Here is a 17,652-nt window from a genome sequence, read left to right as displayed (position 1 = left end):
TAAAGTAGCCACTATGGTACCATCCACAGATGCAGTTAAGGACTCACTGTGACTTCCACATTAAAACATGATGTTTAAATAATGTATGAATATTAGATCCATCCATTTTCACCCATCTGCCCAAGTTTAATATGCAAATAAATTTGTATTCAATATATAAGACACACATACACACAGATACACATTGGTCTGTTAATGTTTTGTCTTCTGGCATAATTAAGTAAAAATATTGCACCGGTGCCCTACCAGATATTGCACATCGTGCAACCATACTGGTATATTACCTATACTCAGCACATTCGGTGCACTATTAGCACCTAATGTCTTCATTCGACCTCTTGTCACAGGTTGGCTTTTTACATGTTGTTCAACACGTGTTATTTGAATCTTAAAGGCTTGAAAAGCTGAAACTTTCCAGAATTCCATGTCGAAAGAGTAAAAAGCAGAGAGTCTAAACAGTAAAAAAATAAGCCTTTTCCTTTACTGGACCTACAGGGCCGAGTTCTCCCACACCTGGGAACACGAAGTTGGAAGAGCACTATTGTCTAAACTTTCACTGTAAGTCGCAGCATCAAGACTTCAAGACACAAAGCAGAAACCACAGCGGTCTTACGCTGAAAAAGTAGAATTGTAGAGTGTAGTGTTTCCCTGCACAGGTTTAGGAAATGTACGTTTGATGTGTTCAGCTGAAATCTGCCGAATCATGCAGAAAAGTGTTTAATCTTGCAAAAGCAGATGCCCCCCCCCCCCCTTAAACAACACTTTCCACAAGACTAGTGGGAACCTACCTGTGTGTGTGTGTGTGTGTGTGTGTGTGGGTGTGGTGTGTGTGTGTGTGTGTGTGACTAAAGTTAGTTGTTTCCCTGAAATGAAGCTCTGTGGTTTTACTGCTGACACTCTGGGTTTCCATCAGACAACACACACACACACACACACCACACACACACACACACACACACACACAAACATACATACAAACAGTTTAGCTAGCAGGGGCCATTACGCAACACCCCCCCCCCCCCCCCCCGACTACCACATGAATTGAAAGTGAAAAGGAAATAGTGATCAGTCAGAGCAACCGTTCTCTTTCTGTGTGAGCTTGGATGACCAACATTGTGCAGACCTAAAGCATCAGTGATTGATTGTGTGTGTATCACAGCCCATGCACATAACGGGGGGGGGGGGGGGGGGGGAGAGGAGCGGGGGAGGGGGGGGGGCATTGAGCAGAGTGAGTGAGTAGCATGATAGTAATTGGTGGAAACGTGGTTTGTGTGTATTTTTTTTCTGATAGTCCTGCGCTTCTAGTGTTTGACGGTTATGGCCCGTGTTGTCTCTGAGACCGGGCTTTTCCACAGTGTTTGGGGGGGGGGGGGGGTGGGGGGGGGGGACTCATGCAGGAAATCATAGTGCCCCTTTAAAACTAGGTGGTTATCCTTTCAACCACAAATCTGGGCTTTCTTCTTTTAGCCATTCATCTCTACCTGAGACCTGAATATTACCAGAAAATCCCACGTCTTAATTAGAGAATGCTATATTCGGAAAAAAGGGCCCAATATGGAACCAAATCAATATCAAATTCAGAATATTGTCATATTTGGAATAATAGTGGAATAGTATTGTGCATGTTCACTGTTGCACTGGGTGACATGTTCCTCCATTACACCACACACACACACACACACACACACAGCTCAGACCCCAGTGGTGACCTCTGACCTTTGTCCTCCAGGAGGAGCTATACTGGTGGGAAAACGGAAGAGCCACGATGAATCTTCTCCGTATAAACAGGTAACATTAAAATCAAACATAACAAATCAAATCATATTTTGTAATATTATATAATTTAATTATGCTGGGGTGGTTTTGTCTTCAGAGGTGTGGGTCAGCACACACACACACATACACACACACACACACACACACACACACACACACACACACACACACACACACACACACACACACACACACACACACACACACACACACACACACACACACACACCAAATGTGGATTCATCCGCCACAGAAAATAGTCCCTAACAAATACATTCTCCCAACATTCCTGGCTTGTTAGTTAACATGTTTTAAAGTTATTTGAAGATGTATTTTTTTCTCTTTAATGGTGCTAGGCTAGCAGTTTCCCCCCCTGCTTCTGGCCTTTATGCTAAGCTAGGCTAACCATGAGCCAGACACACATCTGTATTTGAACAAAAGACTGACACCTGACCTGAAGGGCAGGCAGGGCCGTGGCTCCGCCCCCCTCTGGGATCCTGTAGAGGGGAGAACGAAAGCTGGACTCATACTGTCAACATCCTGTCAGACAGACAGAAATTCATTAAAACATGATGGATTACACACACACACAAACACACACACACACACACAACGACACGCACACACACACCGACACAACACCACCGCACCCACACAGTATCGACAACACAAACACACACAAAAAACGCACTATCCACACCGACACCACACAACACACACACACACACACACAAACACACCCACAACACACACACACACACATCCACACCGACACGCACACACACACCCCACAACGCACATCCACACCGACACACACACACGTATCATACAACACACACACACACACAACACACACACACACACCACACACACACACGCACATATCCCACCGACACACCACACACACACACACCATACACACACCCGGACCGCACATATCCACACCAACACACACACACACATACACACCGACACACACACATACACACCGACACACACACATACACACCCCGACACACACACACACACACACGCACACATCCACACCGACACACACACACGCACATATCCACACACACACACACACACACACACCTGTGTCCTCTCTGCACTTGCGGAGGAAGAGAAGGCGGAGTGGCGTCATCTTTCCGAGGGGGGGGGCCATCGGGGCGGGGCTTCTTCTCGGACTCCTGCCGTCCGTTCTCATTGGTCTGGAGATGAAAAACAGGAAATCTACTCAGACTGCAGGAAAGACTAAAACAAAATTGTGAAAAAATTGGCATTTACAAAGTCTCTGGTGCCACGATAATGCCTTAAATTAGCTTGTTTTGTCTGATTAAAGTATTAACATATTTGATTGATGGTCATATATGACAAACAAAAACAGCAAATGGTCACATTTAAGAAGGTGTAACCTAAGAATTCGGTTTGAAAAGTGACAAAAATAATTAAACATAATTAATCCAAATAGTTGCAGAGTAGTTTTCTGACAATCAATTAATCAATAAATCATCAAATCGTTATAATGTACAGACCTGCACAAGCGTGACACATGACACAGATGACTGTTGATGTTCTGTAGTTTAATATTACCGGCGATTTTATTCAGAACTACAAACATATACATCATACTCTCGGTGTCACTTAAAGTTAATCCCCACCTGTCAGCCAATCAGAATGAAGAGTGTTTAGTAGACATGGTCTAAAGAAACATAACATGTGTGTTGTAGATACTATAACGTGTGTGTGTGTTGTAGATACTATAACGTGTGTGTGTGTTGTAGATACTATAACGTGTGTGTGTGGTGGGTAGTGTACTATACCCGGTAGACTGTGTTGTACTATACCGTGTGTTTATGTGTGTGGGTGTTTACTATACCGTGCGTGTGTGTGTGCTGTGTGGTGTACATATATCTGTCGGTTTCGTGACTGTATGTAGATACTATCACATTGTGCTGCGTGTGTATATACGCTAGTACCCCTTGTACCTTCGTTTGTGGTGTGGGTAGTGTACAATACCGTGTGTTGCTGATGTACTATTACCCGGTGTGTGTTGTTGTGGGATGTGTACATCCAGTTCGTGTGTGTGCTGGGTGTGTTTACATACTACTGTGTGTGATGCGTGTGTTCCTACAATACAGTGTGTGGTGTGGATGTGGTAACGTACCCCTTGTGTGTTTGTTGTGCGTGTGGTATACTATACCCAGTAGTTGGTGTGTGGTGCTAATATACGTGTGCTGTGATGTGTGATGCGTAGTGTTATCACTAATAACCTCGTGAGTCGTAGTGGGTGTGTGATACTAAACAAAAAAAAGAACAAAACTATATTACCCCCATTGTTGGGTGACTATTAGTGTACTAAAACTAACCGTGGTTGTGTAGCGTTTGTGTGTGACTACCGGCGTGGGTGCCAACTAATAAACAACATAGTTAGTGTGTGTTTGTGTCCATAATACCGTGTGTGGAGGTGTGCGTGATTTGTATACTATAACAGTGGTGTGTGTGTGTGTGTGTGATGCAATGTAACTATAACGATATGTGCGTGATGTGTGTACTATAACTTTGTGTTCTGTTGTGTGTTGTAGTGTGAAGTGTGTAGTGTGTTATTGAAAGATGAATGATGGTCTGATGAGCCGATGTGACTGAGTGGTGCGGTGTGGAATACGCACTATAAAAACCGGTGTGTAGTGTGTGATGGTGATGTGTACTATAACTGTTGAACAGTGTGTGTGGTACGGAAGAGAGGAGTATAAAACGTGTAAAGTGGAGAGGGGTGGTGGGGGTGAATGTGCTGTGGTAGGATGTGGATAATGTGGTGTTCAGTTGTACTATAAACGTGTTGATGTTAGTGAGTGTGATGTGGTGTGTGATACGCATCCCGGATGCGTCGTGCCTGTGTCCGGTGTTGTCATATACGCTTTTGCACTGTGTGCTGGTGGTGTGACTAACTCGTGTCGTGTGTGTTGGCGTGTGTTGTGGTCGCACCTGTGTGTACTCCAAAACTAAACCCTGTAGCGTGTGGGAAACACGCGATCCAAATTGGTGAAGTGCCTGAATTCCACGGATGTTTCCAAGGAGGCGGGAGCTTAGCAATGCGCGATGCCAGACACCCCTGGAGCATGTCGCCGACTTTACTCGATATTCCCTTTACAACGAGGCTCCCAGTGTGAGCGCTCCCGGCCCCGGTGCGAGGGGGATGGGGGGGGGGGCGAGGGGGCGGCGCGCAGGATGGCGCCCGAGCGAGCGGAGCGCCGGGGCTGAAAGGAAGGAAAAGGGAAAAAAAAAAAAAAGAAAACAAGAAGGGCGAAAGGCGAAAAAGGGGCGGGGAGGAAAAGGGGAAGCAAGAAAACCATAAGGAGCGGGGAGTGGAGAGGGGGAAGAAAAGAGGAGGAAGGAGGAAAGGAGAAGGAAGGGGACGGTGGGAACAAAGGGGGGGAGAACCAGGCGGGGAGTGTCTGGAAAGCCCCTATGGAACTAATGAAACTACCGAACAAGAAGAGGGCTCTAAAGAGAGAAGAGAAAGAAAAGGAAGAAAGAAAAGGAGGAGGGAAAAGGGAGGGGAGGAAGAAAAAAGGACAAGAAAGAAAGGGGAGACGGGGGGGGGAAAAGCAAAGAGGGACGGAGGAAAAGAGAAAAAGAGAGAAGAAAGAACTAAGAGAAGGTGAGAGAAAAGGAGGGAAAGAGGCGGAAAGGGAGGAAAAGGGAAGAGGAAGAAACAGAGGAAAAAGAAGGAAAATGGAAGGGGGAAAAAAAGGAAGGAAAAAAAGGGGGCGGGAAGAAAGAGGGAGAGGGGGGAGGGGGAAGAAAGAAAAAAGGAAAAAAACGACGAAAAAAGAAAGAAAGGAAAGAAAAGGGAAAAAAGGAAGGGGGGGGGGGGGGGGGGGGGGAAGAAAGGAAAAGAGGAAGTAGAGAAGGAAAAAGAAATAAGCGGGGGGAGGCGAAGAAAGCGAGAAAGAAATAGGAGGAAAGAAAGAGGGAAACAGAGGAAGGAGAAAGGAAGGAAGAAAGGAAAAGGAAAGAGAAAAGGAAAGAGAAAAAGAAGGAAAAGATGGACGGAGAGGAAAGGAGAAAGGGGGGGGAGGAAAGGAAAAAGGAAAAGAGAGAAAAAAGGAGAGGGGAGAAAAAGGAAGGATGGAGGGAGATGGAAAGAAAAAAGAAGAATGAAAGAGGGGGGGGAAGGAGAAGAAAAGGAAAAGAAAAGAAGGGGAGGAAACAGAGAGAGGGAGGAAGAGGAAAAAGGGAAAAGAGAAAGGAAATAAAAGAGGAGAAAGAAAGGAAGGAGGGGGAGAGTAAGGAGAAGGAAAAAAAAAGAGATGGATAAGGAAGGGGAGAAAAAGGAAGGAAAGGGAAGAGGGGAAAGAAGATAATAAACCTTGCCCTCCATCCACACACAGCGCAACCTGCCGACGAGCCCAACTAGTCTCACTTTGCCAGACCTTCCTTCACAGTGCTAGAGAGGGTTATGGCTAGGTCCACACAACAATCCAATGCCATGTGGGCTTAGCTTGGCACAGAGCCACTGGGTGAAAGAAGTTTGTGACAGACAGTCTACTAGCTGTCTGGATATTAAGCCCCTTAAATCTGGACCATTTAACAGATAGTCCTCCGAAATCCACAATTTAAAATCAAACACAAAGAAAGGGGCAAAACGAAACGAAAATAAATGCTCAGGGGCGGAATTTTTCCTGTGTGCACCCTGTAACGCAGGAGTGATAAGAAATCCCACAAAAACCACTGCACAGACCCCAAATTCGAACCCAATATCATGAATGCGCCAGGTATAGCAGGACCACACCGAGCTGTGTTTCAGAAATACCACAAGTGTGGGGTTTATGTCCAGCAGTTTTTAAAGGAATAATTTGTTGCCAAAGTAAAGACACAGCAAGATTACGACACACAAAATGCAACGGCAGTTTTAGAAGCTTCCGATTGTGATTCATATCAAACGGGAGACATCAATAAACAATAATCCGTTTATTTTATTTAAACCCTCAATTAATGCTAACTTAGCTATGTCCTTATGCATATGACTGGTATTTTTTGGTTTTGTTTAGATATATGTATTATTAGGTGAATAATGGTCGGTATGATATGTTTGAATTATTATTTCAATTGGATAGTTTTTGGCACAAAAATGACAGGGAGGGAAACGTTAAAAAAAACATTTCATGATAACAAGAGACGCTGGTTTACTTCATCGTTTGTGTTTTGGTTTCATAGCTAGGTCCCATGACATTGATATATAACCAAAAGACATTCAAAACTTGAATTTGTTTTTAAAACAAAAGTCATGCCTCGATAAACTTTGTTAAATTTGACCAAAAGAGACATTTGCATTGTTATTGCATTTGCTTGTGAGCATGATGTAGTGCGGGTTAAACGCACTGTAAACGCCGTTATGCACCTCTCAAACTTGGAAATGGAGCTGACCCACCTCCAAATTGGTTTATCCACCTCCCTGATAGCCTATCGTCCTAATCGAACCCAAGTGAGTGAGCTCGGAAAAACAGGACTCAACTTACTGTTTTTTGAGGTTAATTTGTTCATGTCAGGATTCATGCCACTGACTCAAAAAGCCACGGCAAATTGATAGGTTTCGCCTACCAGTTCAGACAGATAGCAGTCACCTACTACCTTTTTTCCCATTAGTGAAATTCAGAGATATATGTCTGATAAATAACTTGGATGTTTTTCATTCTCAGTGGCCCACTGACCGTTGGGACAAGAAGCCCTTTGCTAGTCATCTAGCTAATTATTGTTGTCGCTCCTACTGTTGCGGTTTCATCACGGGACGTAACTTTCATATTGTAAACATTCGAGTTGGACCATCATAAACGTGCTGTTTACGCTAGGAGTTATGGTTAATGTAGTTTTTCTACTTAATATATGGCTAATTGTATCAACTGAATACTGATTGTGTGACCTAATGCTGTACAACCAGTGATAATTGCCTATACAATGTCTTCAAGTATCACCTTAGCCGTGCCCACCGTATTGGCGATTCCGCGTCCTGAATCCCCGTCCCCGAATGAATGTTACCCACCTCTTTTTTTTACCACTACACCTCATGCTTTGTGAGAGAATTCATTGTACCCATAGACAGGTAGGCGGAAACATAGCGAGGGGGGGATACCCAAGTACCACACTTAATTTGTAATTACAGCTCAACACGGGTTGTAAGATCTGTTCCACTCCAACCCCAACGCTGTTGAAAGGCTACAGTTTTTTTGCATATTGCATATGTGTAGCTCCTGTTAGAAGCCAATTTACGCGCATTGATGAGACTATGAGGAGAACAAAAGAGCTCAGATACGGCCATGGACGTGCAGCATCACAGAACGTAAGTGGAAAGAATGGCGCATAAACATTACAGCTCTGTTCCGTGTGTCCTCCACTCCTACACATTCAGAAATGTGCTGATTATGAAAAACAAGTGAATTCCAGGGGAAAGAATAAAATCCAAAGCAATGTTGAAATCTGAGAGACCAGGAGCAATCACACCCCCCCCAACGTTTCCAATCTCTTATTTCTTGCTCGTCCCAATACACTTGCTCTCCAACCGCACAGTCGGGAACTCATAACGAACAAACGACCACCATCATTCCACTCAGATTGACAACATTGTGCTCCCAGGCTTAAAGGACCTTTTAAGATCTCAATTTAACAACTGTGTACTACTACAGTATTGCCGAAAGTCCATCTGTTTTCCCCAAGGCTGAACGTGATTTTATTGGATTAGTCACCAGCCTTGGTCATTCTTTTCACCTCTCATGCAAAAATCACTTCATTTTCAGAATGTGATTGGTGTTTCAATGTATGTAAACCCTCAATGGGGCAGTTTCAGCGGGTATTTATACCTATATCTTTTAGTTAACAAGGAGAATTATGAGTAATTAACTAATATTAAAGAAGGTATCACAGAAGGGGCCCTTTGTCACCAATTCAAAACATTTCAATGACAGTAGAAGATCCAATCTTTTGTTGTTTCTTACGAAGCGTGTTGTGTGGGATCATCCATGTTATTTTTTTTGGGTAAGTAACAATTACGTTAGTAAAAAGAAAACCCATAATTCTCATGTAATAAAGGGGTCAGAGTATGAACTTAAGACAACACCAAGTTTATTTATGTAAGAGGCCATGCCATGTCTCTACTGCTTTCAGTGTTTGGATATTATTCCAACAGAGTATTATGAGTTTGAGAGCGGTAATCATCATGCAAAAACTCACATAGTTGCTTTGGTCTATTATTTAGTTTCTGGGGCTGATCAGTTGTCAGTGATGCGTCCTTCCAAACCTAAATCTCAGGTGAAACTGACGTTATGGCTCTGCCAAGCTAGGTAAAAAGGGGGTGTCAAGGCAAGAAATAGACAAACTGTTAATCCTGCACCACTGCTATAGTCCCACGGTACCACACATTGCTGTATGTTTCTACATTAGTCCACATTTATTCCCATGTAGAACTGTCAAAGGTTCCCCATGTTAAAACCCGGCACAAGCGATTGACTCTGTGTTTCTGTCCTCTGTGCTTTCTTCAGTCCAGGTCTACTGCCTCCCTCCCTCCCCTGCCTCTTTTACTGTGTAACAGCGTGCAAAGTGGCACGCAAGAAGGAATTAATGAAACACATTACCGGTCGGGAGGATATTGTAAGACAGTTCACTCTGATGAGCTAAAAAAGGAAAACAAAAGGATTTCCACTTCAATGGCCAAACCCGCCCGGTGATGTCGGGATCCGAGGAAAAACAGAGAGAAAAGGGATGTGAATTGTGGAGACTGGGGGGGGGGGGTTAATGAAACTGATCTTCTGATGCAGTCCTGGCATGAGAGAAACTCCAGCAATCTCAGGCCGGAGATTTGAAATAAATCCTGGAGTCCTAAATCCGCTGCAGTGAAACGCAAACCTTGATTTTTTTTTAGGTGTTGATCGTGTGCATGCGCTATTATAGGACACGTCTTCCGTTAATGCTGACTTTTAGCCGCTTCGGGCGCTCAAGAGCAAAGGCAAAGGCTATGTAAATCTAGAGAAGAACAGCGAGGAGGTTCTGCCAAACTCTGACCGCAGAAACTCTGCAAAATGTCTGCGTGATGCAGTATGACGAACTAAAAACAAGTTTCCTGCATGTGTGTATTTGTCCTTGCTGCATGTCTTGTCAGCGTGAATGGGCTCAGTCAGGAACACCAATACTCGGATTCAGTGCTGAGACTTTCCTTTGTCCCAGAGACAGACCAACGACCTTCCACTGACCTCCCACACACTGCTCTGGGCGTCCCCTAAACCTGGCCTCCATCTTATTGGCCGCGCTAACACACACAACACACACCGCCACACCACAGCACACCGCAACTAACACACCACGCACATTCCACACACACACACACACACAACAACAACACACACCACCCACACCGCCTTCCACTCTCACTTAAGGCATCCTACAATAAAGATGGTTTCAGTGTGTTGATTTTAATCTGTTTTGGCAGATTATAATGGCATAGTTAAAACAGAGTTTTCCATTACAACAATTCACAACAGCTGCAATTTAAAAAAGTAACACTTCACGCACTCATTCCAATAATAAATATCACCTACTCATCTCATGAAAAATTTCAGCAAGATAGCAATAAAGCCATGTATTTAAAAAGCCATGTATAATCATTAATAAAGATGTCCATCTTTTGAATTGTGCTTGTTATAAACAAATGCATTAGTGATGTTTATAGTCCTCGCATACCAGACCTTCCTCCAAAGCGCTGCGGAGGAGGGTCTGGCTAGTCCCTGGGCAGAAAAATGTGATTTTGGTTTTTATTGCCATTTTCTTTAAAAAAAAAACCAATCAAGGTTCCTCTTGCCAAATACCTTGTGGGAAGAGCTTCTTTGTATGGTGGAACCTGTTTTACGTCAAAAGGTTGTTAATAGTCGGGCAACAGAAAACGCCGTTTTGGAAGATATCTAGCTAGCTGTCTGGATTTTACCCTGCAGAGATCTGAAGGAGCAGTTAAACTAGTCTTAAAAAAATAGCATAAACAATCACCCGTGGAGTATTAGAATGCACAAAACAACAGAACAAGGCGGCTAAACAGGAACATAAAAAACATCATGCAAAAAGGCTCACGTTGATCCTGGTCAAATTTACCGAACAAACACATCAAACTACAAAAGCAACCCATCCCCCGGCAACTCTACCCAAACTCCATCCTTAGCCTGGCCGTTCTCTTCATTTATTTGGAACAAAGAGAAAGTGTATCTGTTAAGTTATCTTGCTGAGCAGCTTTGTTTAACCTATTTCCTTATTAAAATAAGAGAATATTTCAAACACTTTCTACACACCAAGCAATAATGCTGGACCTTGACCCTCTTTTTCCTATATCTTTTTTAAATAGATATCCGCTGTCTCATTTTCATGAAAATATTTCACAAAGACGAGCAATAAAGACCATGTATAATAAAAAGCAATTAAAATCCCTTACCTAAAGATTAATCCGTTTGAATTGTTGACTGGTGGTTGGTTTAAAACCAAAAAAACAGGGGTCCGTTTAAAAATGAACTGACCGGTTTGTACACGGGGGAATTCACACAGAGGTCACAGTTTGGGTTTATAATCCTGGTTTAATATACGTTCAGTGGGGTTCCTATACGTAGACACAAAACAAATGCATAGGGTGTGTAAAACGTCTTGCTTCCAAACTTCCTCCACAGCTAGTGCAAAGGAGGGTCTGCTAGTCCACACAGCATTCCAAAGGAAAAAAAAACCTGTACCTATTTTTTTTTGTCTCCACCTTCCCTTTCCTCCTTCTCATCAAGATCCTATAAGTATTCACTACTCCTTAATGTGATTTTCTACAAAGCACATAGTTGACTTGAGAAGCTTTTCAGTCGGTGTAGAAGGGGATCATAGCAACGAGACTGCACTGGTGAAATTACTAATTACTAACTGCTTCAGACAAAGGACTTGTCTCTGTACTTGTTTATTACTAATCTGATTGCTGGCATTCTACACCATGCCATAAACCATCCTGTTACGAGACTGGACATTTAGTTGGCATTATAGAAATTCACACTAGTTTTGTTTAAGTCAATTTATATTTCCGATCAATTTGTTAACGTTAACGTAACTGCCCCAAGTACATAAAGTTAGCCATGGCGCCCACAATAGGCTCAGTGCTAGGACCATTCTTTTCTCCTTATATATGCTTCCTTTAGCAAAATTATTTAAACACTCAATTACCTCTTCAATTTTTTGCGCAATGACACCCATTATATCTTCAATCAAGCATACAAAACAGTCATTAGCTAAATTCATTCAGCATGTATAAATGATATAAAATCATGGGAATTTTTTATTTGGGCCTACAATTTCTGATGTTAAACTCAGAAAAAAAAAATTTTATTGTGCTGGGCCCAAACACCCTCCTACTTCACTTCTAAGGGATATAGCTACGCTAGCTGGTATGCCCTGGCCCTCCTGCACTACTGTTCACCAAGTAAGAGTTATTTTTGATCAGGATATATCCTTTAACGCCCATCTAAACAAACCTCAAGACCAGTCTTTTAATTTCGTAAAACATTGCCAAAAAACATCCTGTCTCATAACGATGCTGAAAAACTAGTCCATTGTATGCATTGTGCTTCCTGTAAATCTAGGATTTAATTTAAAAATCTTTTCCCTTGCTTACAAAGCTCTAAATGGTCAAGCACCTCTTATCTTGAAGAGCCTTAGTGCCTTATTGTCACCCCACTCTGATTCTACGCTCCAGAATTCACAATTCTTTGTTGGTTTTCCTAAATTCTTTAAAAGTAGAATGGGAGCCAAGCTAAGCTATTAGGCCCTCTATGTGGAACTCAAAGCTTTCGGTGGTGGGTTTGGATGCAAGACACCATCACCACACAAATTAAGATAACTTAAAACTCTCATGCTTTGATAAAGCTTATAGTTGGGATGCAGGCTATCACTCCACCTAGACCTGGGGGAGGGTGGGGTAGCTGCAGACCGGACCCCTTCTCTCTCTTCGTTCTTTTCGTCAAAGTTGTCAATTCATCTACATATAATAAATAATATCATAAAACTAGAGAGATCCAGGCCAGTACAAGCCCAACCGGCTCCCTCGTCTTTAACCCTGTCTCCCTTAGTTATGCTGTAATAGTTTAGACAGCTGGTGGACCTTCCTTGACACACTGAGGGTCCCTCTCGCTCTCCTTTATCTTTCATTTGTGTGCATCCATTTCCCAGATTGCTTTTTACTAACCTACTTTGGGGAAACTCATTCCCCCCGGAGTCCTTATTTTCTTTTCCCCCCAGCATGATTTCCTGGGATCACGGGAGGTCCACCCATTGTTTCACTGTTGCCTTGTCCTGCTATAATGCCTGAGATGCCCGGATTACCATCCTGCTACGCTCTGGCGGTGCAGTGCCCTGCTCGCCATGACTACTACAACACTATTTTTAGGTCACTGTTTTCCCTATCTTTTACTGTGATTGTTATTTGACACTCTTCATTGCAGACCCCAACCGGCCCTATCGGACACCGCCTACCAACAGCCTGGGTCCGTCTTGAGGAAGTTTCCCGCCACGGCCCACTGTTGCTTGGCTTGAGGGACTACTAGAAACTTTTTGTTTTTTGGGAGGCAAAGGAGACACTGGAAAGATCCCAGGCTCCCATAGAGCCCCCTTGAAGCTGGAGGAACCCAGAACAACAAGAACCTCATCTGCTCTGGAGCTTGAAGATGGAGCTCGTAAGGAGAGACGAGGATGCTCAAGGTAGTTAAGAACTCAACGGCAGTTAGAGTGGAGAGCTATTTAGAGATGGAGCGGGGTTCAAGCTCACAATCTAAGAATAAATTGAGCAAGGAAAAAGATTGGAGGAATGACAATACTATAAAGATCCAGGCTTCCCATCAGCGCCCAGCTGGAGATGTAGACCAGAACAACAAGCCCCTCAAGGGCTAACTCTTGAGGAAAAGTTTGTGAACATCAGCTGGAAGATCATCCTCAACCCTGTAAGGAGGACAGCTTCATCCCTCCGTCATGCAACAAGAAGCCTGAATATGACTCAGACTGCAAAAGAGCAGGAGTGTAGAGGAATGAGAGCACCTTGAGGTCCCAGCTGGTAATCCTCCCGAGCCAGATAAAGGCAAAGCCAAAGAAGAAGAAGTGGTCCACTACAAAAAGCTTTGCTGGCTGGACAGAGAAAATGCATTGTACTGTATAGTACGCTGTCTGTCCTGTCTGTGTAGGTCTGAATCTGTTGTCTGTCATGTGTGTGTGGGTCTGGTGTACTGGTCTTGCCGTGGTCTGTCTGTCTTTTGGGTGGTTTTGTGCTGTTGTGTTTGTGTGTGATGTGTGTGTGGCGTGCATGTCTGTGCAGGTGTGTGTGATTGTATGTTTTGGTGCTGTTTTTTTTTTTGTGTGTGGGTGTCTGTGTGTTGGTTTTTGTAGGTATGTTGCGTGTGTGTCTTGTGCTGTTTTTTTCTGTCCGGTCTATGTGCTGTTGTGTGTGTGTGTGTGTATGTGTGTGTGTGTAATGACCGTCGTCCACTCCTCCTCCACCGTGGGACACATGGTAACTGGTTCCTTGTGGTTCCAGGCTAAGTTGTACAGATCTCGGAGCAAAGTGGTCCCCCATAGACGCGTTCATGCAGGGCCATCAGGTGAAGGATTGGAAAACGCCTGATCCCGGCAACCACTGTCCCCCTAGGGGTAAAGTGAAGATCCAACGGCTCGGAAGGCGTATTAGGCAACCCCCAAGCCACGTGAGGTAGGTTACTGTCGGGAGGGTACAGTGGCTAGGGGGAAAAAACCCCAAAGACCAACCTGCACCTTGGAGACATGGCACAGGCGAGTCCCCTGACCAGACCACCACCCTGCCCCCTGCCACTCCTACCAGACGAGGTCTTCATGGGTTCCCCTCATGGCCACTGAGGTTCTTCTGGTAGAAGATTGAGATCTGCGCAGCCAGACATTACTTACACTCTTTGCATCCTACACCCCCAATTTTATAATTGGCGGCAAATATTTTATATGTTAATATAAATAGTAAATATATGGTTTTGTCTGGAGCACATTATGGTCATCCAAAGAAACATCTTTAAATTAACACGGACGGAATCATTTCTTTCATGGACATTTTGCAGGTTTACTACGAGTCCTTTTTCATTAGCTTTAGACTTTTAAAAGGGAAACAAACGGTTGATTTAGGGTCCACAGAGCCTTCCAGACACAGCTGCAATTCAAGAGTTTTATGAAGATGAAAATCTTTAGAACACAACAACTGTTATTGTCAATTAACTACAAACTTGATTATTTGGTAAGATCAATTATCAGTTTACTTTTTGTTATTGCTAAATAACTACATCCTATGTTTAATAATGATATTCTGAGCCTCTTCTTTATGCTCCCGTCATGTTGACTTGTTTTGCCTGTGTTTTGCTTTTGCTACTACCTGGGCCTGTGCACTAAACCAGGATAAGGGATTAAGCCCGGTATATTCAAGTTATCCTGGATGAATTTAATTTTTGACCATCGGTATTGCACGAAACCATTGTTGAATTAAACACCAGCCAAGTAACCATGTAGAATTTTATTCTTTGCTTCTAGCCTGGTCCAGCAGCCAACAGCCACGGCTAAGATTAATTCTGAAGATCCTCATGGGTCCCAAATCACAGCTGCCGTCTGATCCAAAATAACGTTTTTAACAGTTATGTTTCCGTTGTCTCCTGCATTTGTTCTGCTGCTTTAATTTTATTACATGCATTGCCTAATTGTCCTATTGTTGTCGCAAGTTTGATTAAACCCTACTACAGTTCTTTAGATGGTTAGAAATAGTTGCAACTAGCAACCCCGATGATAATAATGCAAACTGGTCAGAGACAATAACATTCATGATTTCCTTTTCTATGTTGCTTGTCCTTCTCTAATAAAGGACCAGTTTGGTGTTTACGCCTTAATAATGGAGGCCTAATGATTTTTTTATTACAGCTTACATTGGTTTCATAGCTTCTCAATTAGTCTCACATCCTGGACCAATACGTTCCTATATACAGTACATATTAGTGTAATTATCATTATCACCACCGGAACCCACATGCTATCTTAATATTTTTAATTTGGTGCGTTCACATTGTCATAAGACTTAAAAACATGAATGTTGTTTTACCCAAATGCTCTCAAGCGTGTATAGAATTCACCGTACTTCTTTTTCTATGTTGTCCCTTTCTGATTGTTTCTGTAGGAAACATAATTGTACACGACTGAGATATAGCTTGGAGATGTGTGCATATGGTTATAAAACCGGTTTCTCACGTGTGACTAAGGTGTTTTTGAATAAGCCCGTACCCCCGCTACCAAGTTTGGTTTCCCAGAACGTTCTGGGAACGTCGTTTTTTTGTTGTGGAACGTTCCCTGACGGTTTTTTTGGGTGTAGTTTGGTTGGCTGCTGGTTAATTGGAATTTTTTCTTAACGTTCCGGAACGTTCGTTTTTGTTAGCAGCGAACGTTCTCGGAACTGTTCTCCTAACAAGTTTCTCTAAAAGTTAAAAGAGGCATAGAGGTCCATGCCAGGAACTTAATTCCCTCTGGCTCACTTTAAGGAAGAGTAAATAAATGAATACATTTGATTTATTAGAGTGGCTTTACATGGTAGGCTATCCAAAGACACTTTCCGTAAAAGCAGCACATTATATCACATAAAAACAGAAATAATGAAACTAACTTATTTAAAATTCATTACAACACAGTGTAGCCTACAACTTTTGTAAAAATGTGGAGTGACTATAGGCTTGGGTAATATGTTTACATCCATCACACATTAAGTCGGGTCCACTAGGTGGGCTTTTTCACCATCCTCCGTTTATAACACTGTATTTCCCTTTTTGCAGTTTCGTCCCCTCCTTGTTTATTTCCATCAGAAGCGGCTTCTGCTCATTGTGTGTAAACCTATTGCGCAGCGCTTCGCTTTCTGCATCTTAAATCTGTGATCGATAACCGTGGTCTTTAATAAAGCCCTTGAACGGGCCCTTAATCCAGCTATCTACCCTGAGGCTTGACATAGCTTCACCTTTATCATCTGGCGTCGGCAACATGCAACCAATTAAAGAACCGCGATGAGAGGATCACTGTAAGTCAAGCTGCGCTTTGAACACTTACCTGGAAACTTATTCCTACTTTCGTGCAACAGGCCTGAAGTCTGTTTGTCCTTGAGTTTCCTGCCCATCCCGGCGCCTCTCCTCGAGCACACCTGCTGTCCCTGCAATCTGCACACCCTGGTCCATGATTAATCACTTCTGCACCATATCGCTGTGACCAGACATCCATATCCCCCCTGGATCCCTGCTTAGCCGTAACATTATGTTAGCGCTTGTATCTTGCATCAGTTTTTAAAATCTTTTTGCCTGTCCTAAACCTGCCTCTTGTTCCTCCTGTCGACATTAACCAACCTGGAGAGAAAACTCACCCTGTCCTGGCAACAACTTCACAATTGGATTCTCAATAAATCTGCACAAATCCTCCCTGCCCCCTCCCTATTTCATCACCCGAAATACAATTTTTTTTGTCACTTTTCCTTATTTTTTTACTGTACTGTTATTGCCACTATTCCATAATCCAACCCTAACCCGTTCGTCAGACACCCCCTACAAAGACCCTGGGTCTGTCCCAGGTTTACTTCCGTCTGAATAACTCTTGTTCAGGAATGGAGCACACTATAAATAAATTGAAATTTGAATAAGATACCTGTCGCATGAACCAGATCCCGGGTGAGTCTGATGAAAACTCGGCTGTTTCTGCCTGGTTCAGCTCCGAGATACGTTTGTTCTGTCTGGCTGTGTTTAGAAGTGGTTGAAGGACAATATAGTGTTTGGCTTTTTTTACATTGAGTTCCTCTTA

The 17,652-nt window shown here is 43.2% G+C and overlaps 2 protein-coding genes across 16 annotated transcripts in view; both read right to left on the bottom strand.

Moving 5' to 3' along the window:
* nrcama (neuronal cell adhesion molecule a) overlaps positions 1–17,652 on the bottom strand; it is a 1,100,153-nt gene that overhangs the window by 931,601 nt on the left and 150,900 nt on the right. The window lies entirely within an intron of this gene.
* mdm1 (Mdm1 nuclear protein) overlaps positions 1–17,652 on the bottom strand; it is a gene marked incomplete in the record, with an annotated part of 35,443 nt that overhangs the window by 11,237 nt on the left and 6,554 nt on the right. Inside the window, 2 exon segments of the mRNA XM_032505088.1 lie at positions 2,231–2,273; positions 2,872–2,987. Of these exon segments, the coding sequence (XP_032360979.1) occupies positions 2,231–2,273; positions 2,872–2,987 (159 nt within the window).

Source organism: Etheostoma spectabile, chromosome 23, assembly GCF_008692095.1.
Source record: "Etheostoma spectabile isolate EspeVRDwgs_2016 chromosome 23, UIUC_Espe_1.0, whole genome shotgun sequence".
Taxonomy (NCBI): Eukaryota; Metazoa; Chordata; class Actinopteri; order Perciformes; family Percidae; genus Etheostoma; species Etheostoma spectabile.
This window is presented reverse-complemented; position numbering and strand designations above follow the sequence as displayed.